The sequence below is a fragment of the Phyllostomus discolor genome, chromosome 14 (assembly GCF_004126475.2).
Source record: "Phyllostomus discolor isolate MPI-MPIP mPhyDis1 chromosome 14, mPhyDis1.pri.v3, whole genome shotgun sequence".
Classification (NCBI taxonomy): Eukaryota; Metazoa; Chordata; class Mammalia; order Chiroptera; family Phyllostomidae; genus Phyllostomus; species Phyllostomus discolor.
In genome coordinates, this window is record NC_040916.2 from 34,946,666 (window position 1) to 34,965,016 (window position 18,351).

Sequence of the window (18,351 nt, forward strand, 5' to 3'; positions counted from 1 at the left end):
AAAGAAGAAAGAAAGAAAAGAGAAGGAAGAAGGAAGGAAGAAGAGAGAGGGAAAGAAAGAAAGAAAGAAAAGAAAGAAGAAAGAAAGAAAGAAAGAAGAAAGAAAGAAAGAAAAGAAAGAAAGAAAGAAAGAAAAGAAAGAAAGAAAGAAAGAAAGAAAGAAAGAAAGAAAGAAGAAAGAAAGAAAGAAAGAAGAAAGAGAGAAAACCAAAAAAGACATGAGCGAGGGACTGGGCTGTGCCTTTGGAAATCTGTCCTCCCGGCCCAGGGAACAAGACAGACAGACCTGAAATAACCACGAGCAGACGGGGCCTTTGTGCGAAAATCATCCCACTGCAGTCTGTGTCACAGAGGCCTGAGGACCAATCCTCGACGACAGGAGCCAGAGCAGCCTCCCCGGGACCCACTGGGCTTGTTGCCCTCGCTTCCCTGCGACGGACCTCAACACTGGCTGCTGCCGCCCCAGTGCTGTCAAGCCCATGCTCTCGTCTTGACATGCGCACATTCACAATCATGCTCCCAGTGTTTACCTGGGACAAGAGGTTAGTTTTACGGGTGATCGAAATGACAAAACCAGGTTTGACTGGCTAATATGGAACCAGTATCATCTATGGATATGTTATTACTTATCTATTATGAACAAAAGTTCATTTACTACAGCCTTCAAGAATATATATCTGTCTTCTTGAAAAAGGAAAAGAAAGAAAGAAATGTACTTTTAGATCAGTGATTTTAAAAACCCCAGGCTGGTGTTTTTCTCTGCAATGTTTTCTATTTAGAAACTAAAAATATATAATTTCTCTCTTCAGCAAATGCCGTTTATGTTTAAAATCACATCTAAAAGAAATCAACAATTCTGGTTCGATTTGAAATGAGTTTTGCAGTCCTTGGAAATTAAAACAGTAAGGAACACTGTGATACATTGTAATTCAATACAATAAACCACCACAGTAAAATTGTTATTTATATAATGGAAACACATACCGATGACCCAGCTGGAAGGCAACTGGAGCCCACACTTGCTTCCCTCTTTTCCAGTCCCTTTTGCTTTTTCTGTGCCTACTCCATAATTACATCTTTTTATATGTTTACCAGAGTACACACTCATTGTTTCTGTGACACTGTGCCACACCAGAGTGAGCCAGTGTATGAAAAGATATATGTCACAGTAAAGTACTTTACTGTGTCTACTCACGGACATAAATCAGGACTTGTGCCTGCGTCTCCTTGCTCGGGCAGAACGTGAGCCCCTGGCGGAGAGGAGCCACGCTTTCTAATTAACGACGTTGCCGCTGCTGACAGCTCCATGCAACACAGAGTTGGAAGCGCAAGACAGCGTTCCTGAGTTCCTTTCTTCATACAGTAACAATAGGAGTGGCCCTGACTGGTGCGGCTCAGTGGGCTGGGCCTCATCCTGTGAACTGAAAGGTCGCTGGTTCGATTCCCAGTCAGGGCACGTGCCCGGGTTCAGGACCAGGTTCCGGGTTGGGGGCACGGGAGAGGCAACCGATCAATGTTTCTCCCGGACATCGATATTTCTCTCCGTCTTCCTCCCTCCCTTTCCCACTCTCTCTAAAGATAAATAAGTAAAATTTTTTTTAAAAAAAAAAAGAACAATAGGAATGGAATCTTAGATCAAGGCTACCACCTGACGGGGAGAGCAGCCTCCTTTGAAGACGACCCTGCCAGAAACAGTGAAGACATCTCCTCCATGAATAAGACAGTGCCTCCAAGACACGTTGCTCTTTGCAATCAACGGCGTCAGAGGAGTCCGGAGAAAGCACCTTATCAATTGAACCATTACCTGCTCATTTGCTATTCAAGGTTATCACAAATCACCTGAGTAACCTGAGATGAGAGAGAGATGAGGGGCATCCATCTCCCTCCACTTCATCTAATCTTTGGAGAGCACAACACCGAACACCGACCTGAATTTTTTAAACACCGGTGGCTGTGGGCTTACATACAAGATGCTGTGCATCCCGCAAACAGAGACAACTCAGCGGTCCCCTAAGCACAGGGACGTGATTAGAAGGACACGTATGTATCCTGGCACGCGGACCTGCCCCCTGCAAACTGAATCTCACGTCTCCTGTCCTTAGACAGAAGGAAACTTTTCAAGCTCGGTATTAAAATTTAATTGGTGACTCTGACCTTGAGAGCCCCTTGAGGTGAAAAATATTACACCGGTGCTCAGAGTTGCCTGAGATTTATGATCTCATGTTCTTGAAAAAGGCCCGGCACCTTCGTGTTCCTGAAATAATTGATCTGTCTTTTCTAAGTGTTATTTTCCTGAGTCTAACATCTGATGTCTCAGGAAGAAAAGTACAAACTGATGAAAATACCTCGCTATATTTAAAAAATCCAAAAGAGCTACCAGCATTTGCATCTAACACGTTATTACATTTATAAAAAAAACAGTTGAGCCCATACATCGGTGAACTTCTTAGCACGCAACAGCAGACAAGGAAATGTAAACTGAACTGAAAAGCCATGTGCCAATGTTATTTATGAAGATGACCCACCGTTATTAGTAAAGCATGAAGGCTTTAAATGTGCTAATGAGTCCCATTGCCAGTCTGCAGCTCACACCCTTCTGGTCTGAAAAGAACTTCCCAGTACACTGTAACGTTTTCAGCCTTAGGAGTTTTCCTTTCTTTCATCCCTTCGTCGCACTCACAAATACCACTAACTTCACCGAAAACTCTGGGCCGCCAGTGTTGCCGGTATCTCCTCTTCACAGAGGCCGTGGGATAAGCAATAAAGGCCAGCCCGAAAACGGCTGTGATGATGTAACTTCTAGCTTCCATGGAAATTCAGCATAAAAATCTGGGTCTCTTTGGAAAAATGTAACCAGCAGATACGACTGATTCTCCTCCACAAGACGAAATGTCCAGTCGGAAATAACACGCTCTCCCATAAGCAATTGTCATCCTCGTCATCACCTCAGCATTTCCTACCCTGTTACAAGGACTTCCCATGCACCAGCTCACAGCAGCCTCGTAAGGCAGGGGCTGCACTAGTCTCCTTCACGAATCAGGAAACCATGCCGCAGAGAGGGCACAAACAGCCCAAGGTCAACTGCGAGTAAACAGCTAGGCGGGTGGCCAGCCCAGGCCGCGTGGCTCAGAGCCACGCCTCCTGCAACTAGATTACTCCGTGTTCCTTCAGTGCACCGGTCCACTTCGCCAGCACAAGGAATTTAGCGAGCAAGAGAGCCAGTGCATTCAGAACAAGTCATAATCATTCATTTAAAATTATGTACGAAGCACCTACTATGCAAAGAAATATGCATTAAGTTCTTTTCCAAAACCAAAGGTCTCCAGGGAAGCGATACCATATACCTTTGTACGTGGCTCTGAAACTGGGGTCTGATGAAGTAGTGACCTCGGACCCCCTCCCCCCGCAAACTATTTCATCACTTTTTCCTACAACACCCCAAGGGAGGCCCCGGGGAGCGGGCAGTGTGTTGGCACGTGGAGAAGTCAGGAACGTAGCTGGGGGAGAACATGTCAAGGAACGGCGTGGGAACGGCACTCACAGAAGCTGATGCCCTCGGAAGCGGTTTGGCCGTGGCCAGGAAGCCTCCGTCTGACCGACCCTGGTTTAAACGTCTTGGGAGGGAGGCATCTCACACGGCTGTGGAACCCACGAACCCCCGCCACGTGGAGATGGACGCGGAGGAAGCCCGTATGCTACAGGCAAGGGTTGACTCTGAACAGAAAAGCTCTGCAGTTGCCATGAGAAAGCAGTTGCCGTGAGAAGGCAACCAACTTGAAACACAGGATTCCAGGCTGGCATTCACAGCCACCGACAGGGAGAAACAGCTGCCTCCCAGTAAGAGTTGCCACAGGAAAGACCACTGATTATCTGTTTGGTTTCTTTTTTTTCCAAAATGTGGACAAATGGTAAAAACACTCAGATATTTATTGTAACTAATGGAAAGGTCTTAGTTAGAAAGAATTACAAATATAACATATAATACTACTTCCTTTGTATTTCTAAGTTTATCCCTCATGGAGTCTCTCATGATCTTTGGACAAACAGGCAATAGGAACACCGCAAGAGTTACACCTGTACACACAGCCGTCACCTTTAGGATAAAGGAGGATACACGGTTTCATTGTGCTCCCCTTTGTCACACGTATCATCTGTGAATTCACTGTGTCTCCCTTTAAAAATAATCTAAGGGCTCCTAAAATGTTTGGCTATAACGTAAGTTATTAATAGTCAGATGTGCTCCTACTGATAACATGAACAAAGTGATGCATTCTCCTGTTGGGGGGGGTGGATAAAATGAAAATCCTCATAGAAGAGAAAATATTTTTTAAATATTTATAAACATTTTCATTATGAATAGATAGTTTTGTGAAGCAGAATTACTACAACCCCCACAAAATAAGAAAAAAAAATTACACTTCCAGTCATACACTCCTACGAAACAGAAGCACTTTTTCTAAATATTATTGCAGAATTTTCTAAATATTACTGCAGAAGTTTCTGCAAAGGGTGGCAGTATCTTGGAAAGTTAGAGCTATGGAAAAGTCGACAAGAAGCCCTATTGTTGTTGTTTTAATGGCCTCAATTTTGTGGTTAAAAGACCAAAACAGAGCTCAGGAAGCAAGTGAAGCCGTTTCTAGCCAGAGGCAACAAAGCTCCATAAACCTTCGCAGGCGGCCGGCAAACCGGGTGGCGCCTTGGGTGTGGCCTCAGCTGGCAGGCACAGCGCTCGGAAAGCTCAGCTCTGCAAGGAGGCGCGCACGCACGCAGTCGGGGCCGGGAGAACAACACAGCCCAGACTGTTTTCCGGCAGGACTGTACTTCGTGTTCCACTGCGTGTAGTAGCAAGTTCCTATCTTTGGGCTCCTTTTACCCACGATAACATGACCCGGTATTACACGCGACAAATCGTGGGTAATTCAACTGTGGAAGGCATTGCTTAATGGACGGCGAAATAATGCCACTACAACAATGGCAGGGCCAAACCTCACGATGCTCAGTGGAAAACAGCTCAGTTCTCCCTGCAGACGGAGAGTCCTTCGGTTCCCTCTCCCACTAGACAGGAGCTGACATACAGGATGGAGAAAGATATCTTTCCAGGTGGGGCGGGTGCCAGCCTTGTCTGGTTTGTGAACTCCCCCGACCCTGCAGAAAAGGCTCCTTCTTCGGCGCTGGCTGGTTCCCTCCCCAGGTTCGGGAGGGAGCAGGGCGAGCGTGCTGGGTGAGGGAGCGTCTACCGGGCGGCCCGAGGCTGTTCAGCAAAGCAAACAACCAGCTCAACTGCTGCTGGTGGGACGGGAGTTACTGCCGGTTGTTCACCAGGTGACCCTGCCCCGGGCGGCTCTGTCACGTGGTGATTGACACGTGAGACCGCTGCCTCCCAGGCACACGCTGTGTACCGAACTGCCAGGCACAAAGGCCGATACTCTGCCCGGCGTCCTATAGCGAGTCCCAGAGGCTTCCCTGGACATGTAACCAAGGCACAACCGTAGATGCACCACCAGAAACGCACCTGGGTCCACCTGTCTGGAGTTTCTCCGCAGCCCGTTGGTCCGCTTCTGTGCAGAAAGGGAAAACAAAGACTTGGTATTATTAAAGTGGCTTACTTTGGAAAGGATCTAATAAACACTGCAAAACCTCAAACAAATAAATTATGCTGAATCTCAGTGATGGATATCTAGAGGTTCGTTATGCTACTATCTCCAACGGGTGCTTAAATTTTTTAATTACAATGTTAATTGAATAAACTGGGTTTTTTTCCCAAAAAGTATATTACCTCCTGACACTTTGGAAGGCCAGTGCATGTTGTACCTTTTCCATTAAAAAGTATGACTAACTCCAATCAAAACATTTGCTTCTGAAGTTTGTTTTTATAACTCAACCTTCTTGTTTCTCTACTAAGTATTTCACTTGAACACCATTGCATCCTACCCATTAATACTCATCAGGTGCACTATGGGAAAGACAGCTTTCCATTGGCCGTCTCCGGGTATCAGGACTCATTTTTTTTTTTTTTTGCAGCCTTAATGACGGAAGGAATGGTGAGAACAAGGCTGCCTTGGCTGGAAAATGTTCCCGGCGAAGACAATCTGACCTCCAGGCCCTACCCAGCTGCTTCGGACGCCTGGCTGACCGGACTGGAGTGGGGTCTCTCCCTACATGGCCCTCGGGCTCTGCCTGGAGCAGACACGTCAGTGGGAATGGCATTTTCACTGTGGGTCGGTTGTATCTTAACTCTCTGAGAAACAAAACAGGCATCAGCTTGTGACCCACGACAGCAAACTCTTCCACAGAAAAGGAATCCCTGAGAAAAACCACACGTTACGGAAAGTATAGATACAATGCAAAACTAAAGAGATTTCAACTCGTGGAAAATGCATCGTAACAAGTTCGATTTCATATCAAATTCATGCCTGCCTCCTAACCATGGTAATCTCACTAATTAATAAGGACTCGAGTTTCACTCTTTATTACACAACTGGATGAAGTGCACACCACAGAATTCTAGAACGACCATATAGTTCAGATTTTGGCCACAGCGACTTTGTTTCCGTGTGCGCCGGGGCCCACGCCCGGGCGTAGAGACCCGGCTTCGCTCAGAGCCCACGTGGCTTTGCTCCGCCCGAGCTCGCCGTGGGTTTTTCTCTGGGTTCCTCCTGCTGTTTCCCTTCGCAAGTTAAATGGGTGGAACGGGGGCTGCAGATTCCGAAGGGGCCCTAAGCCGTGTTAAGCAGAGGTTCGGGGTTCTCGGGTGAAAGCAAATTGGAAAAATCCTTTAAATACAATTTCTGTCGTTCACCCAACTGCTTTCCAAGTGGATGTGTAAGAAGGCCAGCAGGACCGCTGACGTCGGCGTGGCGAACAGGGCGGCTGTCGGAGCTGGAAGGACGGGCCATAGGGAGCCGCCGTGGGTGAGAGGACAGTGCAGTGCGGGCCTGCTGGGGGCCCGGGCACAAAATGGGACCCGCGGTGAGTGACTCGTCACCTGTGATGGCCTGGAAGGAACTGCCTTCAAAGAAAAACACCCCCTCCCTGAAACTGCATTCAAAGTCGTGGAGCTGCCTGTATAAAGGACAGGGAACACACCTGACCACCCTTCCTACACAAGGGACAGGTGCTCTGCCGCATCGCCTTCCTGCACAGCCCCCCACCTCCCTAACGCGCAGGAGAAGCCGTCTTTCCACTGGTGTCGCAACACCTGCGGTCAGAGAGCTGGGGCGGCAAAGAGGAATCCGGCCTTCGGGCCTTCCTCCTGCAATGCCGGAACCAGTCAAGAACACGTGTGCACGGCCCACGGACACGGACAACAGTGCAATGGTGCCCTGGGGGGGCGGGGGTGAGGGCTGGGTGGAGGTGGGCAAAGGGCTGGGGCAGGGGAGGGGGAGTGGGGACGTGTGTGATAGCGTCAACAGTAAAAATAAAGTAAAAGAAAAACTATAAACACAAAATGTGAGAAAAGAACACAAGCTCAAAAGCAACTCTCTACTACCTTAGGAGCCGGGATTGAAAGAAGGCACACGTGCCGTGGTTGAGAGTATGGCTTCTAGAGTCAGACTGCCCAGGTTCAAACTCAAACCGCCACAGCAGCTGTTTGATCGTGAACTAGGTGACACCCCTGTGCCTGTTCGGACCCCCAGTGTCCAGTGGAGATAATATCCCCCTCTGGGGTGATAACAGCAGCTACTACAGCGTCTGGGGGGAGAAGTAAATGAGTCACTTATGTTCAGTGCTCGGAACTGTTCCTGGCACACAGGAAGGATTATCTTAAGTGATAGCTTACTATCATTATTACTATTATTATTGTCATTATGAACTCTACGGTACCTTGCATGTTTAAATTCACATAAAGAACACACTCTTCTACTAAGTTATTGCCCTGCTGCTTACATTTTAGCTCCTTTCTCCAGAAAGTCATTGGAAATCAGTGACCCCGAGAACAGAAACAGATCTTGTCTATGCAACAAGAGTGGGCAGTGGGGCAAGCCACAATCTGGTCAATTAAACAAACAGACAAATAAACAGGGCTCTGGCTGGTGTGGCTCAGTGCACTGAGTGCCGGCCTGTGAATCAAAGGGTTGCTGGTTCGATTCCCAGTCAGGGCACATGCCTGGGTTGTGGGCCAGGTCCCCAGTATGGGGCACGTGAGAGGCAACCACACATTGATATTTCTCTCTCTCCCTCCCTTCTCCTCTCTCTAAAAGTAAATAAATAAATCTTTTTTTAAAAGGAGGGAATTTCAGTTACTTAGATGAAGTACATTTGGAGAGTCTGAGATAAATTAGACTTTAAAAGCACTTAAAAAGTAGTTTATGTTATAAACAATTTGGAAATGTTTAGCAGAGCATATTTAAACACACTCTCCTCCCCTCTCTATATGCCCAACAGCCTGGGACGGAGCTGGACAGGAGCTTGTCCCCAGTGGAAGCACAGGGTGCAGATCCTGGGCATCTCGGGGAGCCCCCCGTTACCGCCCCCTGAGATGGGAGACTCCACCTTCAGAACCGTCTCTGTCTCCCTTGATCCCCTTAGAACTGGGGAGGGGGGGGGCGGTGGTTGGACAACCAAAAAGCCTAGTTTTACTTCTCGATTCATCACCTATTGCCTTGTCTGTCTCTGAAAGACACACCTTGATTGCCTAAGAAACTCTCTTCTCGCCTTTTTGGGGACAAACCTAATTCTCTCTGTTGATTTTACCACCAAAACAAGCAAAGGTTCCTTTGTTCTATGGCACTGGCTTCGGGTCTGCTACCCGATTGGCAGGGGGAACACCCTGGTGGGGGGGACAGATGGGCAGAAGATTGTGTTACATGGGGATGCAGTGAGAACCATGCTTCCCGGGGCCGGCGCTGGCGGCCGAAGGTCCACTCTGGAATGGGAGTGAGGTGGGTCTCCCAGAGGTGGTGCAGGGGCACTCACGGGTCCTGCGGCCCCTGAACGCTGACCTGCCTTGACACTGAACTCTAACATGAAAAATAAAACGTTCGCCATCGTGGCCATTGAAAGGGGAAGAGAACAGGACCCAAACTGGTACGTTGGGGGAAAAGGTCTTCAGGAGAGAGAATGGGGAGATGAAAAGGACAGAGCTTCCAGAGTCTTCCTCACGTGGTTCTGGGAGGACCCCTGGGCACCCTAACAGCGTCCGTCTGCAGAGTGGAAGTCTCGATGGGGAAAGAGCAGTGAAAGGCGCTTCCTACTGTCCGTCTGCTCTGACCCCCCCTTACACTGAGCTCACGCAGAGATCAGCAGACTCGCCATTAAATAAAAATTACACCCTCACAGTCAAAAGTCGCTAAAACACCGATGCTATGTTTTTTAAAATCCTAGGGTTTTTAATGGTTTTTTAAAACCCTAACTCCTTTCATAATAGGCTTACGTGTAACTTCTGAGGGCACAAAAAGGCCCGGGGAGAATTATTTAGGGCCATGCGAAAATTACTGCCCCCTTCGCATTCGCACACTTTCTTTCTGTAAATACGCCCACTGCACATCACTTAAATGAAATGAGGTGAAATCACCTTCCCTGGAAAAAAATAATGTCTACGTCTAATAGGATGAATGTGAAGCAACACTGAGTTCAAGTTCGCAGCTCTACAGAGAAAGCTGCCTCGGCGATCCAACCACGGCCTGGGAGCACAGGAAAGCAGGCTGCTCTCCAAGGCGCTCACCAGGACCCCTGCTCCGCAGTCCTGACGAACACTCTTACCTGCCGGCTAAACACTGAAAGAAACCTCCTGGTGGTTTATTTCAGCCCTGGAAAAACTCGTGCTGCCTGCTTTTAAATTATTATTATCTTGTTCTGCATTCTTTTGATCTAGATTCTAAAATACAGTCAACTGATCCACTGAAGGGGTGCATGTGAATTTCCTCATATCATACTCTTGAAATCCCACATCAAAAAAATTATGTACTTAGGCAAAAACCATAGGAAAAACTTACCTCTTCTTTGACATCTGGCTGTGCTTTTCATTATTTGTACCGACTATATAAATGTCAGCCTATTCAAAGCACATGGATATTATACCGCTCTTCAGGAGATATAATTGTGTTAAAATAATTTGGCTTAGGATGTTTTTATCTTTCTTTTACTCTGAAATTCTCAAAGAGCTGTCCCTTGGGTTCACATAACATCACACATATTTCATATTTTAATTTTCTTTGCTATGACATATTTTGGGGAGGTCAGGTAAGAAATTTGTTACTTTTGGTTGAAGGCCAAGACCATGGCTGCCTGAAATGGGTCCTATTTTTCATTCTTTCTTATTTTTTTTAAATAACTGTATTCTAAAGCAGTAACAGGGACCACATACTTCTAAGCCATTAGACCTAAGATTTGGTGTCAAACCGCAAGGAAACGGTTATCAGGTCTGGATTTGATCAATAAGACACGATCGGAACCATGTTTGTGTTCGAACGTGAAGCACTGGGAACGTAAAACCACACCCTCAGAGGAGCAACGTTAGAACGTGTGTTTTTTTTTTCCCCAGTGCCAACAAATGCTGGGCAGCGACACGTTCCCTGACTGCGCAGGTCTGCCAGCTTCCTGGGACGAGGGCCACCGTCCTCCTGTGCAAACAGGGTCAGAGCCGCCCTGACCCGGGGTGTTGTTCTCAAGCCCCGGGGCATCGTGGGACTCCGCAGCAGGGCACTAGGGAGCTCGGTCCCCTGCTCCCGCCCCAGGAGTGCCGCAGCGTTGATTTGAAATCGACCTGAATCAGTGAGAGTCTGGGAGCGCCATCTCACACACGAAGCTGGAACGAAACGTCCACGTGTTCCCCTCTACTCGGGATCCCCAGCCGATGGCTGAGAACTCCCCCGACTGAACCTGTGCCCTTCATCCACAAGCACTGAGCCACTCACTCTGTCTCTGCTTCCACCCGCTTTTCAAAGGCACGTTTACCACTCGGAAAGCTCAAGCCCACCTAAGAGAGCCAACAACCTGAAAGGCAAAAGTTCTATAAAAAAAAGGTGAAGTGTGGATCTTACCTCCGGTGCTTTCAGCATCCCCGGCTCTGAAACAAACGTGAAAATGGGCATGGTCAGTGTCGGGTGCTTTGGTCTGGGCAGCAGCCTCCGCTGGTTCCGTGCGGCGTGGTCAGACCTGACTGCTTTGCTCCCGCAACGAACACCTGGAACACACTTCCAGGGCCCCTCCGGCTGGGCTAGTAATTGTTTTGCAACTCCGGTTCTCTTGCCTCATTGGCTTGCCGGGAAGGTGACTCATAGTTCTAAATGCCTTCTCAGTTATGCTGAACTTTTTCAATTGTTTATCAAGCAGCGTGTGAATCCAAGCGCAGAAAGCTCCCTGAAACAGTGGCTTGCCCTAAATGTATGCGCGTTAGGGGGAGCTAGGTGGGCACTTTCTTTCAACACGGGGGGTGTTAAGACTCTCAACACACCAACCGACAAAGGTGTTGTTACAGTGACTATTTGCAACAATTGCAAATAGGACACATAACAACATTGCATGTAATTTTTTTCATTAAGTGGCTATAGCTCCTATTTTTTATTTTTATTTATTGATTTTAGAACGAGAGAGGGAGGGAAGAGGACGGAGGGGGGCACGTCTGTCTGCTATTCCACTTACTCACGCATTCACTGACTGGTTCCCGGACGTGCCCTGACCGGGGGTCCAGCCCTCGGGGTGACGCTCTAACCAACGGAGCTGTGTGGCTGGGGCTCTAGCTCTGATTTTTAACTGGGAGGGGGGGCATATATTTCAATTCAAAGATAGGAATAAGAACAAGGGATTGGATTCCAATGCAGATTCTCCCCTTCTCCCCAGGCTACATGTCTCCGTGAGGAAACGACAATCTCCGAGACATTTCAGTTCCTGAAAACGACCAACAGGCACGAAGAGCCCGGGGCTCTCCAGGTGAGTGACCCGCAGGAAGGCCAAGGGGCTGCCGCCCTGTGATTACAGGCACTGGGCACGGATTACAGTGCCCAGTGGGCACTGTGTGTGCACCTTTCCTCGTACCCGGGAGCACCTACACGTGTTCCAACTTCTCCACGCTGCGAAGAAAGACGCCTCATCCTTTTGAGATTATGCCTATACTTTTCTCACCCAAAACGATCCTCTAAAGAAGGGTCTGGAAAGAGAGAGAGACACCAAGGAGGGAAAAAGTCAGGAGGAAAGGGGCAAGCCTAAATTCGAGCTCGCGTGGCCTCAGGGACGCCCGTGCAGAGGGTCCGAGAAGCCCCACCTGGCTGAGCGCACCAGGAAACCGCCCCGGGGGCACCCGACCGACTGTCACAGACCTCACGGCACAGGACGGCTGCCCGGGGCAGGGGACAGGTCCTGTTTCGTTTCGTGTGCCTTTTAAGGACTGCTCCTGACTCATGGAAACCCAAGGTCATGGACAAAAGGTCACCTTTCTGAGAAAAGCTAAGTCTGCCTCCCTCGTTAACTTCCAATCCTCGCACCCTCGCTTCAGAGACAGCCTTCGGGTCTGCAGCCACCCCTGCCAAGGAGTGTCCCCGGGACAGAGAGCTCCTTCCCTCCTGCCCCTTCCCCCTCCCCCCCCTCACACACGCCCGGCCCCTCCGGAACAGGCAGGCTTGCAGAGTCAGGCTGCCTGAGAGGGTGAGTCTGGGGACAGGGTCTCCCAGAACCACCTGGCTGGGAACCGCGCCCAGACTTAGGACCCAGGCTAGCCGGCCTTGGGCTGTGATTCCTGTCTCACTGGTTTGACCAAAAAGACCTACACGCAGAACAGCCCTCAACCACTTTCTTCTCCAAGCAGTGAGTTCGAGGGAGCCTGACCTGGACTCAGAAACTGCGAGGAGCACCATGCACAGCAGCGGGCCACCCGCGGAGGCTGAGAAGGCTGGGCTACTTCTGGGAGGCCTCTCGCGCTGGAGAACCCCGGACCTTCTGGGTTCGGTGTTCGCGCCTGAGCGTGCGCCTTCATTTCCATTCAAAAGTATCTTTTTCGGGGGGGGGGGCTCTGCTTGGAGGGGGTTCTACGTCCTGGGGAAGTAGGACTTTTACAATATGTTTTGAATGTATTATTTTGGGGCATGAAACGGATGCTAACCCACATGGCAGTAGCTGTCACACGGTGTTCCATGCGGGTCCCCTGGGAGGTCCTCAGGACGAGGAGACCAGGGCCCCCAAGGTGGCCCCGAGCTGTGCAGACACCCGCACCTCTTCACCCTGGAAACGGGCCCAGGGACAGAGAGACCCTGGCTTGCAGCTCTTCGTATCTTGCTGCACTGGGGTAAGTGCCTGCTGGCCGGCCAGCCCCCTGCACGAGCGAGCCTCTGCCACAGAAGTCAGGAGGGTGCGGGGGCCCGGCAGACCCATGTGGGGACAGAGGGGGCTCAGCTGACCCCCCTGCTCAGCGCTCCTCCTTGGAAGCTGACAAGGGAGCTCCATATGGGGACCAAGGCGCTGAGGGGGGGCCTCCTCGGAAGGGGGCCGATGACCGACATGCCCCCTTCAGCGGAGCTTGGGCCAGCCAGGAAGGCTGCTGGTTGAGACCCGGAGAAAAGGTCTCTCGCTCTGGCTGCTGCTTCTGGGAACTGCCTTAGGGTAGCAAGTCAACGCTGCAAGTTTTCCAGGAGATTTTAATCCACGACTTGCCTTTCCCCTGCAGCCTACTTCTCAGGCTCCTGCGGATCAAACTGCAACATGTTCTTCCCCTTTCAGGACTCTTTCTCGGCGGCAACTCCCAGCCCCTCCGGGGGTTTGCGCCTGGCATTCTTTCATCCTGTCCCGACCGGTTGAGCGTGACTCAGAGCAGCGGCGTGGCTGAGGCGCCGGTGCCAGCTCAGGCTCCGCGCTCATGTTGGCGCGAGACCAACGGTCTTCGCTGGGGCTTGAGACTCACCTCATATCACTCGTGATGTCAATTAAACTGCAGTCCTATCGTGTTTGTCCAGCGCCAGGGACTCGGTGCATGCGTTATTGCACCATTCGCTTTGTCTCCTACCTGAAGCTCCGCTTCCTAAGGTTAAACAAATCCACCTCCGGTAAGACCACCGGTCCCAAAGGGGCCGAGGAAAAGTCATTGCCAGCTGTCTTCACGGCTGAAACATGCTGTTTTTGTCACACATGAAAACTAAAAGACGGAGGGACTGACTGTTTAGGAGGTAGTCCTCTGACCCTTATTTTTACCGCTCAGATCTACAGCAACATTTTGAAGGAAAAAAGAAAGGAAGAAGACTATGAATAACACTTAGAAAGAGGCTTTGAGTCCAAGTGTTTTCAGAAGCTCCGGCAGGAATCCAACCACATAATAGCTTCCAGCCTGCTTTAAAAATTATTAATAGACCATTCGACTGACCCCAACAGTTAAATGGAAGGAAGAACAACGACCCCCGAGTGGGGAATTGTCTCGCTAAGTTAGAAGAGCGGGCTGACTCCTGTGCAAGGGTTTGAGCAGCACGAAGCGGAGCCCAGGCCAGGTCTGGGTTATGTAACCGATGATCTGGCCTCGGCTCACGGAACACTAATGTCATAAAGTGCCCGGTGCTGGGAGGCTGACATAAAATTCTATTCGAGTTGCTTGGCTCGTGTTAAAATACTGCAATACTATTTATAAAAGAGCTGTTTCAGATGCCTGCTTGGGGGCGGGGGGGGGGGGGGGGCCAGGTTCTAGGTAGCAAACCTGCAGGGTTAAATCTCTAGGATCCCAAGACAACTTCCTCCCAGTGCAGAGCGGCCGGAGCAGCAGCTGGCCCAGATGAGAGCGCGATTGCCCAGAGCAGCAGACGGGGCTCTGCTCCGGTTAAATATTAGAACAGCTGGGGCTTGCGTCTGCGCTCACGGGGAAGGTGCGCTAAACCACAGTCGTCTGCGCCAGCGATATTCGCCTCGCAGTGCTGCTCCCTTGGTTTAAACCGAGGGGGTGCAGAGCAAGGTATACTGATCGATCTACTGGGGCAGGGCGGGGACCGAAGGGATTTTAGCCACATGTTATGGGAGGGGAAAGACACAAGCATCCACCCCCGGAGGTGGCAGCCGCAGGTGAGACCTTCACGAGGGGGGTGGGGTGGGGTGAATACTGGCAGAAAGAAACGCCACTCCAAAATCACATCAGCTTTGCAGTGACTTGTTGAGCGAGCCTCACATAATGCAGTTCGTACCTAGCCGTTGTTAAGCTGGGACGTTGTGGCAACACACTTCCAAGTCCACGTGCATGTTGATCGCTGAGGTTGCCATGGTGACCGTGAAGGCATCAACTCAAGTTCAGTGGAAAAAAGAGCCAAACTGCCCACTCTTTATAGCCATGCAAATTTTCAGATATGAAGACATACACTGATCACCCAACCTTCACATGTGTTTCCCAGCTGCACCGTTTGTCTTATAAATATAAAAAATAATTAAAATACCTTTTTCTCATACTTCGTATGTACTTGAGTTCATAATCCGTCACAGTCAGATATTAATGAGAATGAATCGCTTCCTTCCTTCAGAAATGCACGGCATTTTTTGCCAAGTAATTATTATTTCAAGGATGAATGGAGACTAGATAAATTTCGGGGATAGAGAGCATGAAGTGTAAAAGGTTTCTGAAGCCAGAGGAGACGACACCCAAAGGAGGCTGAGCTCCCACAGAAAGAGGTGCCTCGGCGTGCTGGAAGTGCTCCATGGTCCCTGCGTAGCCACATCCGCCCCCGTGAAGGGCTGCGGCAGGGCTGACACGCTCCTACGGGGGGGCGGGGGGAGGACTAACTATGGGGGATGACGCACCCTGACTCGGGACACGTTCCCTGCCGTGAGGGAGCCTCTCACCTCCTGGAGGACATGAGAAGTGTCAGAGACACCAGGGCGCACCGCACACAGTCCCTGCGTCCCACTCCCGTGTCCCTTGCCACTCAGTTGAGATCACGTGACTGGTTTTAACCAACGGGCTGTGAGCTAACAAAATGGCATTGCTCCCTTCCAGTCCAGGGGCCTTAAGGGCAGCCACCCCCCCGAGGCCACGTGTGGAAATGGCAGCGTCACAGGCTGATCCCCAAGCCCTGACTTAGAAGGGGGCGACCCCAGAGGGCCAGGAACCCACAGCACCGTGTGTGCGTGAGAAATAAACTGCTATGTGTCGGAGGCCCTGGGATTGTGGGGGGCGGGGGCAGGGGGGTGTTCTTAGGCACCCCAACACAGCCTAACTTTGGCAAATACATAAAACCTACACAGAAACGGAATAGAAAACCATTCAAATCAGACCGGCGTTGGGCGGTCAAGGGAGGTTAGGTAATCGGCCAAGAGCTGGGAGAAGAGGAAGGAAAGCAAGAGTAAGATCTTGGAACCGCGGGGAGACGAGAACGTGTGTTTCACAGGGAGGAGACGGGAAGAGTCGAGCAAGAACTCTAAAAACGGATTCGCTGGGTCAGGGGACCGATTTCTCCAGAAATAAAGGTACTTTTGTCATCAGGTGTCCTGTCAGCTGGTTCACTTTCCTGCCACTCACTGGCTGCCCTGACCGAGGTGCCCTGACCTCGGTGGGAAAGGCCCACGGATGGCGGGTGCTCAGGGCCCGAGCCTGTCTTTGCACAACCATTAGAAGGGAAGGCAAAGGTCAACTCAGTGTTCTATCATTCATTCTTTTTTTTTTCATTTAACAGTGTCATTTATTTATTTTTTAATTTTAATTGTCGTTCAAGTACAGTTTTCTGCCCTTTTACCTCCATCCCAGCCCACCCCCTAGCCCTCCCCACCTCCATCCCGTTTCCACCCGCCCCGCTTGTGATTGTCCATGTGTCTGTCCTTTATACTTGTTCCTGCAGGTATAAAGGACACACGGCCTGTCCTTCATCCTTAAAGTGCCAGCCAGGGATGCAGGCACGTTTCTCTTCTGCTCAGCCGACACCCAGCCACGCTCTAGGCTCGGTAAAGGTGCAACCACAGCCCGTACCCCTCCCGCAGACCCTGTGCTCCTGGTGCACACACCAGCAAGATCGTCTAAATAGCGTGCCCGTTGTGAACCCTGCACTGCTGAGTGCCTGCCGCGCCCCGTTCATGGAAGCAGAGACGGAGGGCTGAGCAAAACGTAAGCCAGTGATGAGATTCTCTGCGGGACGGGAAATGGCCCATAGGGTCTAGCTTGCCCACGACCTCAAAATATGAGCTGGAGGGTTAGGGGGGCAGGGTGAGGGGGGATAAAGGGAGGAAATTGGGAAAACTATAATAACATAATCAATAAAAATACTTTTAAAAAGTGTCATTGTTTAAAATATAACCCATTAGAAAATTTCTCCTTTTCCCAGAGAAAACCAAGCACACGATTCTGCTAGGCTGTCCCTCGGGGTGAGGTGTGCACATTGCACCCATTTGGCCCGTGGCACCCAGCTAATGCACAGCCCGGCAGCACAGCCCGGCAGCCCAGCCCAGGGGGTAGGACCTGACTCAGGACCTGGACCTCCTGGAGTTGAATCTTTTGTTCTAAGGACGAAACCCCTAAGACAAGCTACTTAGGTCTCTGTCCTTCAGTTTCTCGTCTGTAACCAGAAAAGCAATAAAACCAACCCCGTGGGACTTTTATAGGACTCCGTGAGCGAACAGTGGTAGGGTACTTAGAACAGTACCTGACACTTCATACATATTTATTAAAAAAAAACTTTTAAAGGCTAGGTGCTATTATCATCCCTGTTTGAGGAGGGAAGAGAGATTAAGGAACTGGCTCCCAGGCCACCCTGCAGGTTAGCTATGGAGCCGGGCTGACGCCGGACCAGCCTGTGGCATGGGCTGGCATCCCCGCCGCTGCCTGCCGGCTCCCACCCTGCGCAGGGCTGCTCGGCCAGGACGGAGGGGTGATGCCAGAGACAGATGCACCACTCTCGTGCCTGACGAGGCCAGAAATCCCGACGGTTTCCAACTGACCTTTTTTTTAACATAAAAGTGAAAACTTTAAAGTCCTTTGAATGTCATTCTTGTGTCTCACTGCAAAGTTTGGTGCTCATGAATGTTTTTATCCACATTAGCTCTACATCCCCAAAACAATGAGAAAATCACAGGGAAAAAATGAGTTCTCAACACAACACCTTGGATCCCAAGGCTGGGCCCGAGTGAACCAGGCTCTGTGCTTTGAGTCAGCATTAGTTCACGGGACTCCCCGTAAGAATCCTCTAATTTGCATTTTACTGATGACTCCATGAAAGCTCGGGATGTTGAATTTACTTCTGCAAACCCGTGTAACTAGGAAATGGCGTGGTGAGAGTTTCAAGCGCCTCTGCCTCACTCTCAGCAACTCTCCCACAAACAGTCCCGGGGGATGGGAGAACCAGGCAGGTCGATTCAGTGACGGAACCCTTGATGGCCTCCCAGACCGAAGCTCACAAAACAGGGCTGCTGGGTCCAGGGAACCACATTGTTAGCCTCTGTGGGCAAATAACATGAATGGTCCTCAAAG

The 18,351-nt window shown here is 50.2% G+C and overlaps 1 protein-coding gene across 1 annotated transcript in view; it reads right to left on the reverse strand.

Moving 5' to 3' along the window:
- VAV3 (vav guanine nucleotide exchange factor 3) overlaps positions 1 to 18,351 on the reverse strand; it is a 254,195-nt gene that overhangs the window by 57,737 nt on the left and 178,107 nt on the right. The window contains exons 18-19 of the mRNA XM_028502809.2: positions 10,982 to 11,007; positions 5,512 to 5,557 (exon numbers count right to left, since the gene is read on the reverse strand). Coding sequence (XP_028358610.1) covers positions 5,512 to 5,557; positions 10,982 to 11,007 — 72 coding nt within the window. The remainder of the gene's footprint in view (positions 1 to 5,511; positions 5,558 to 10,981; positions 11,008 to 18,351) is intronic.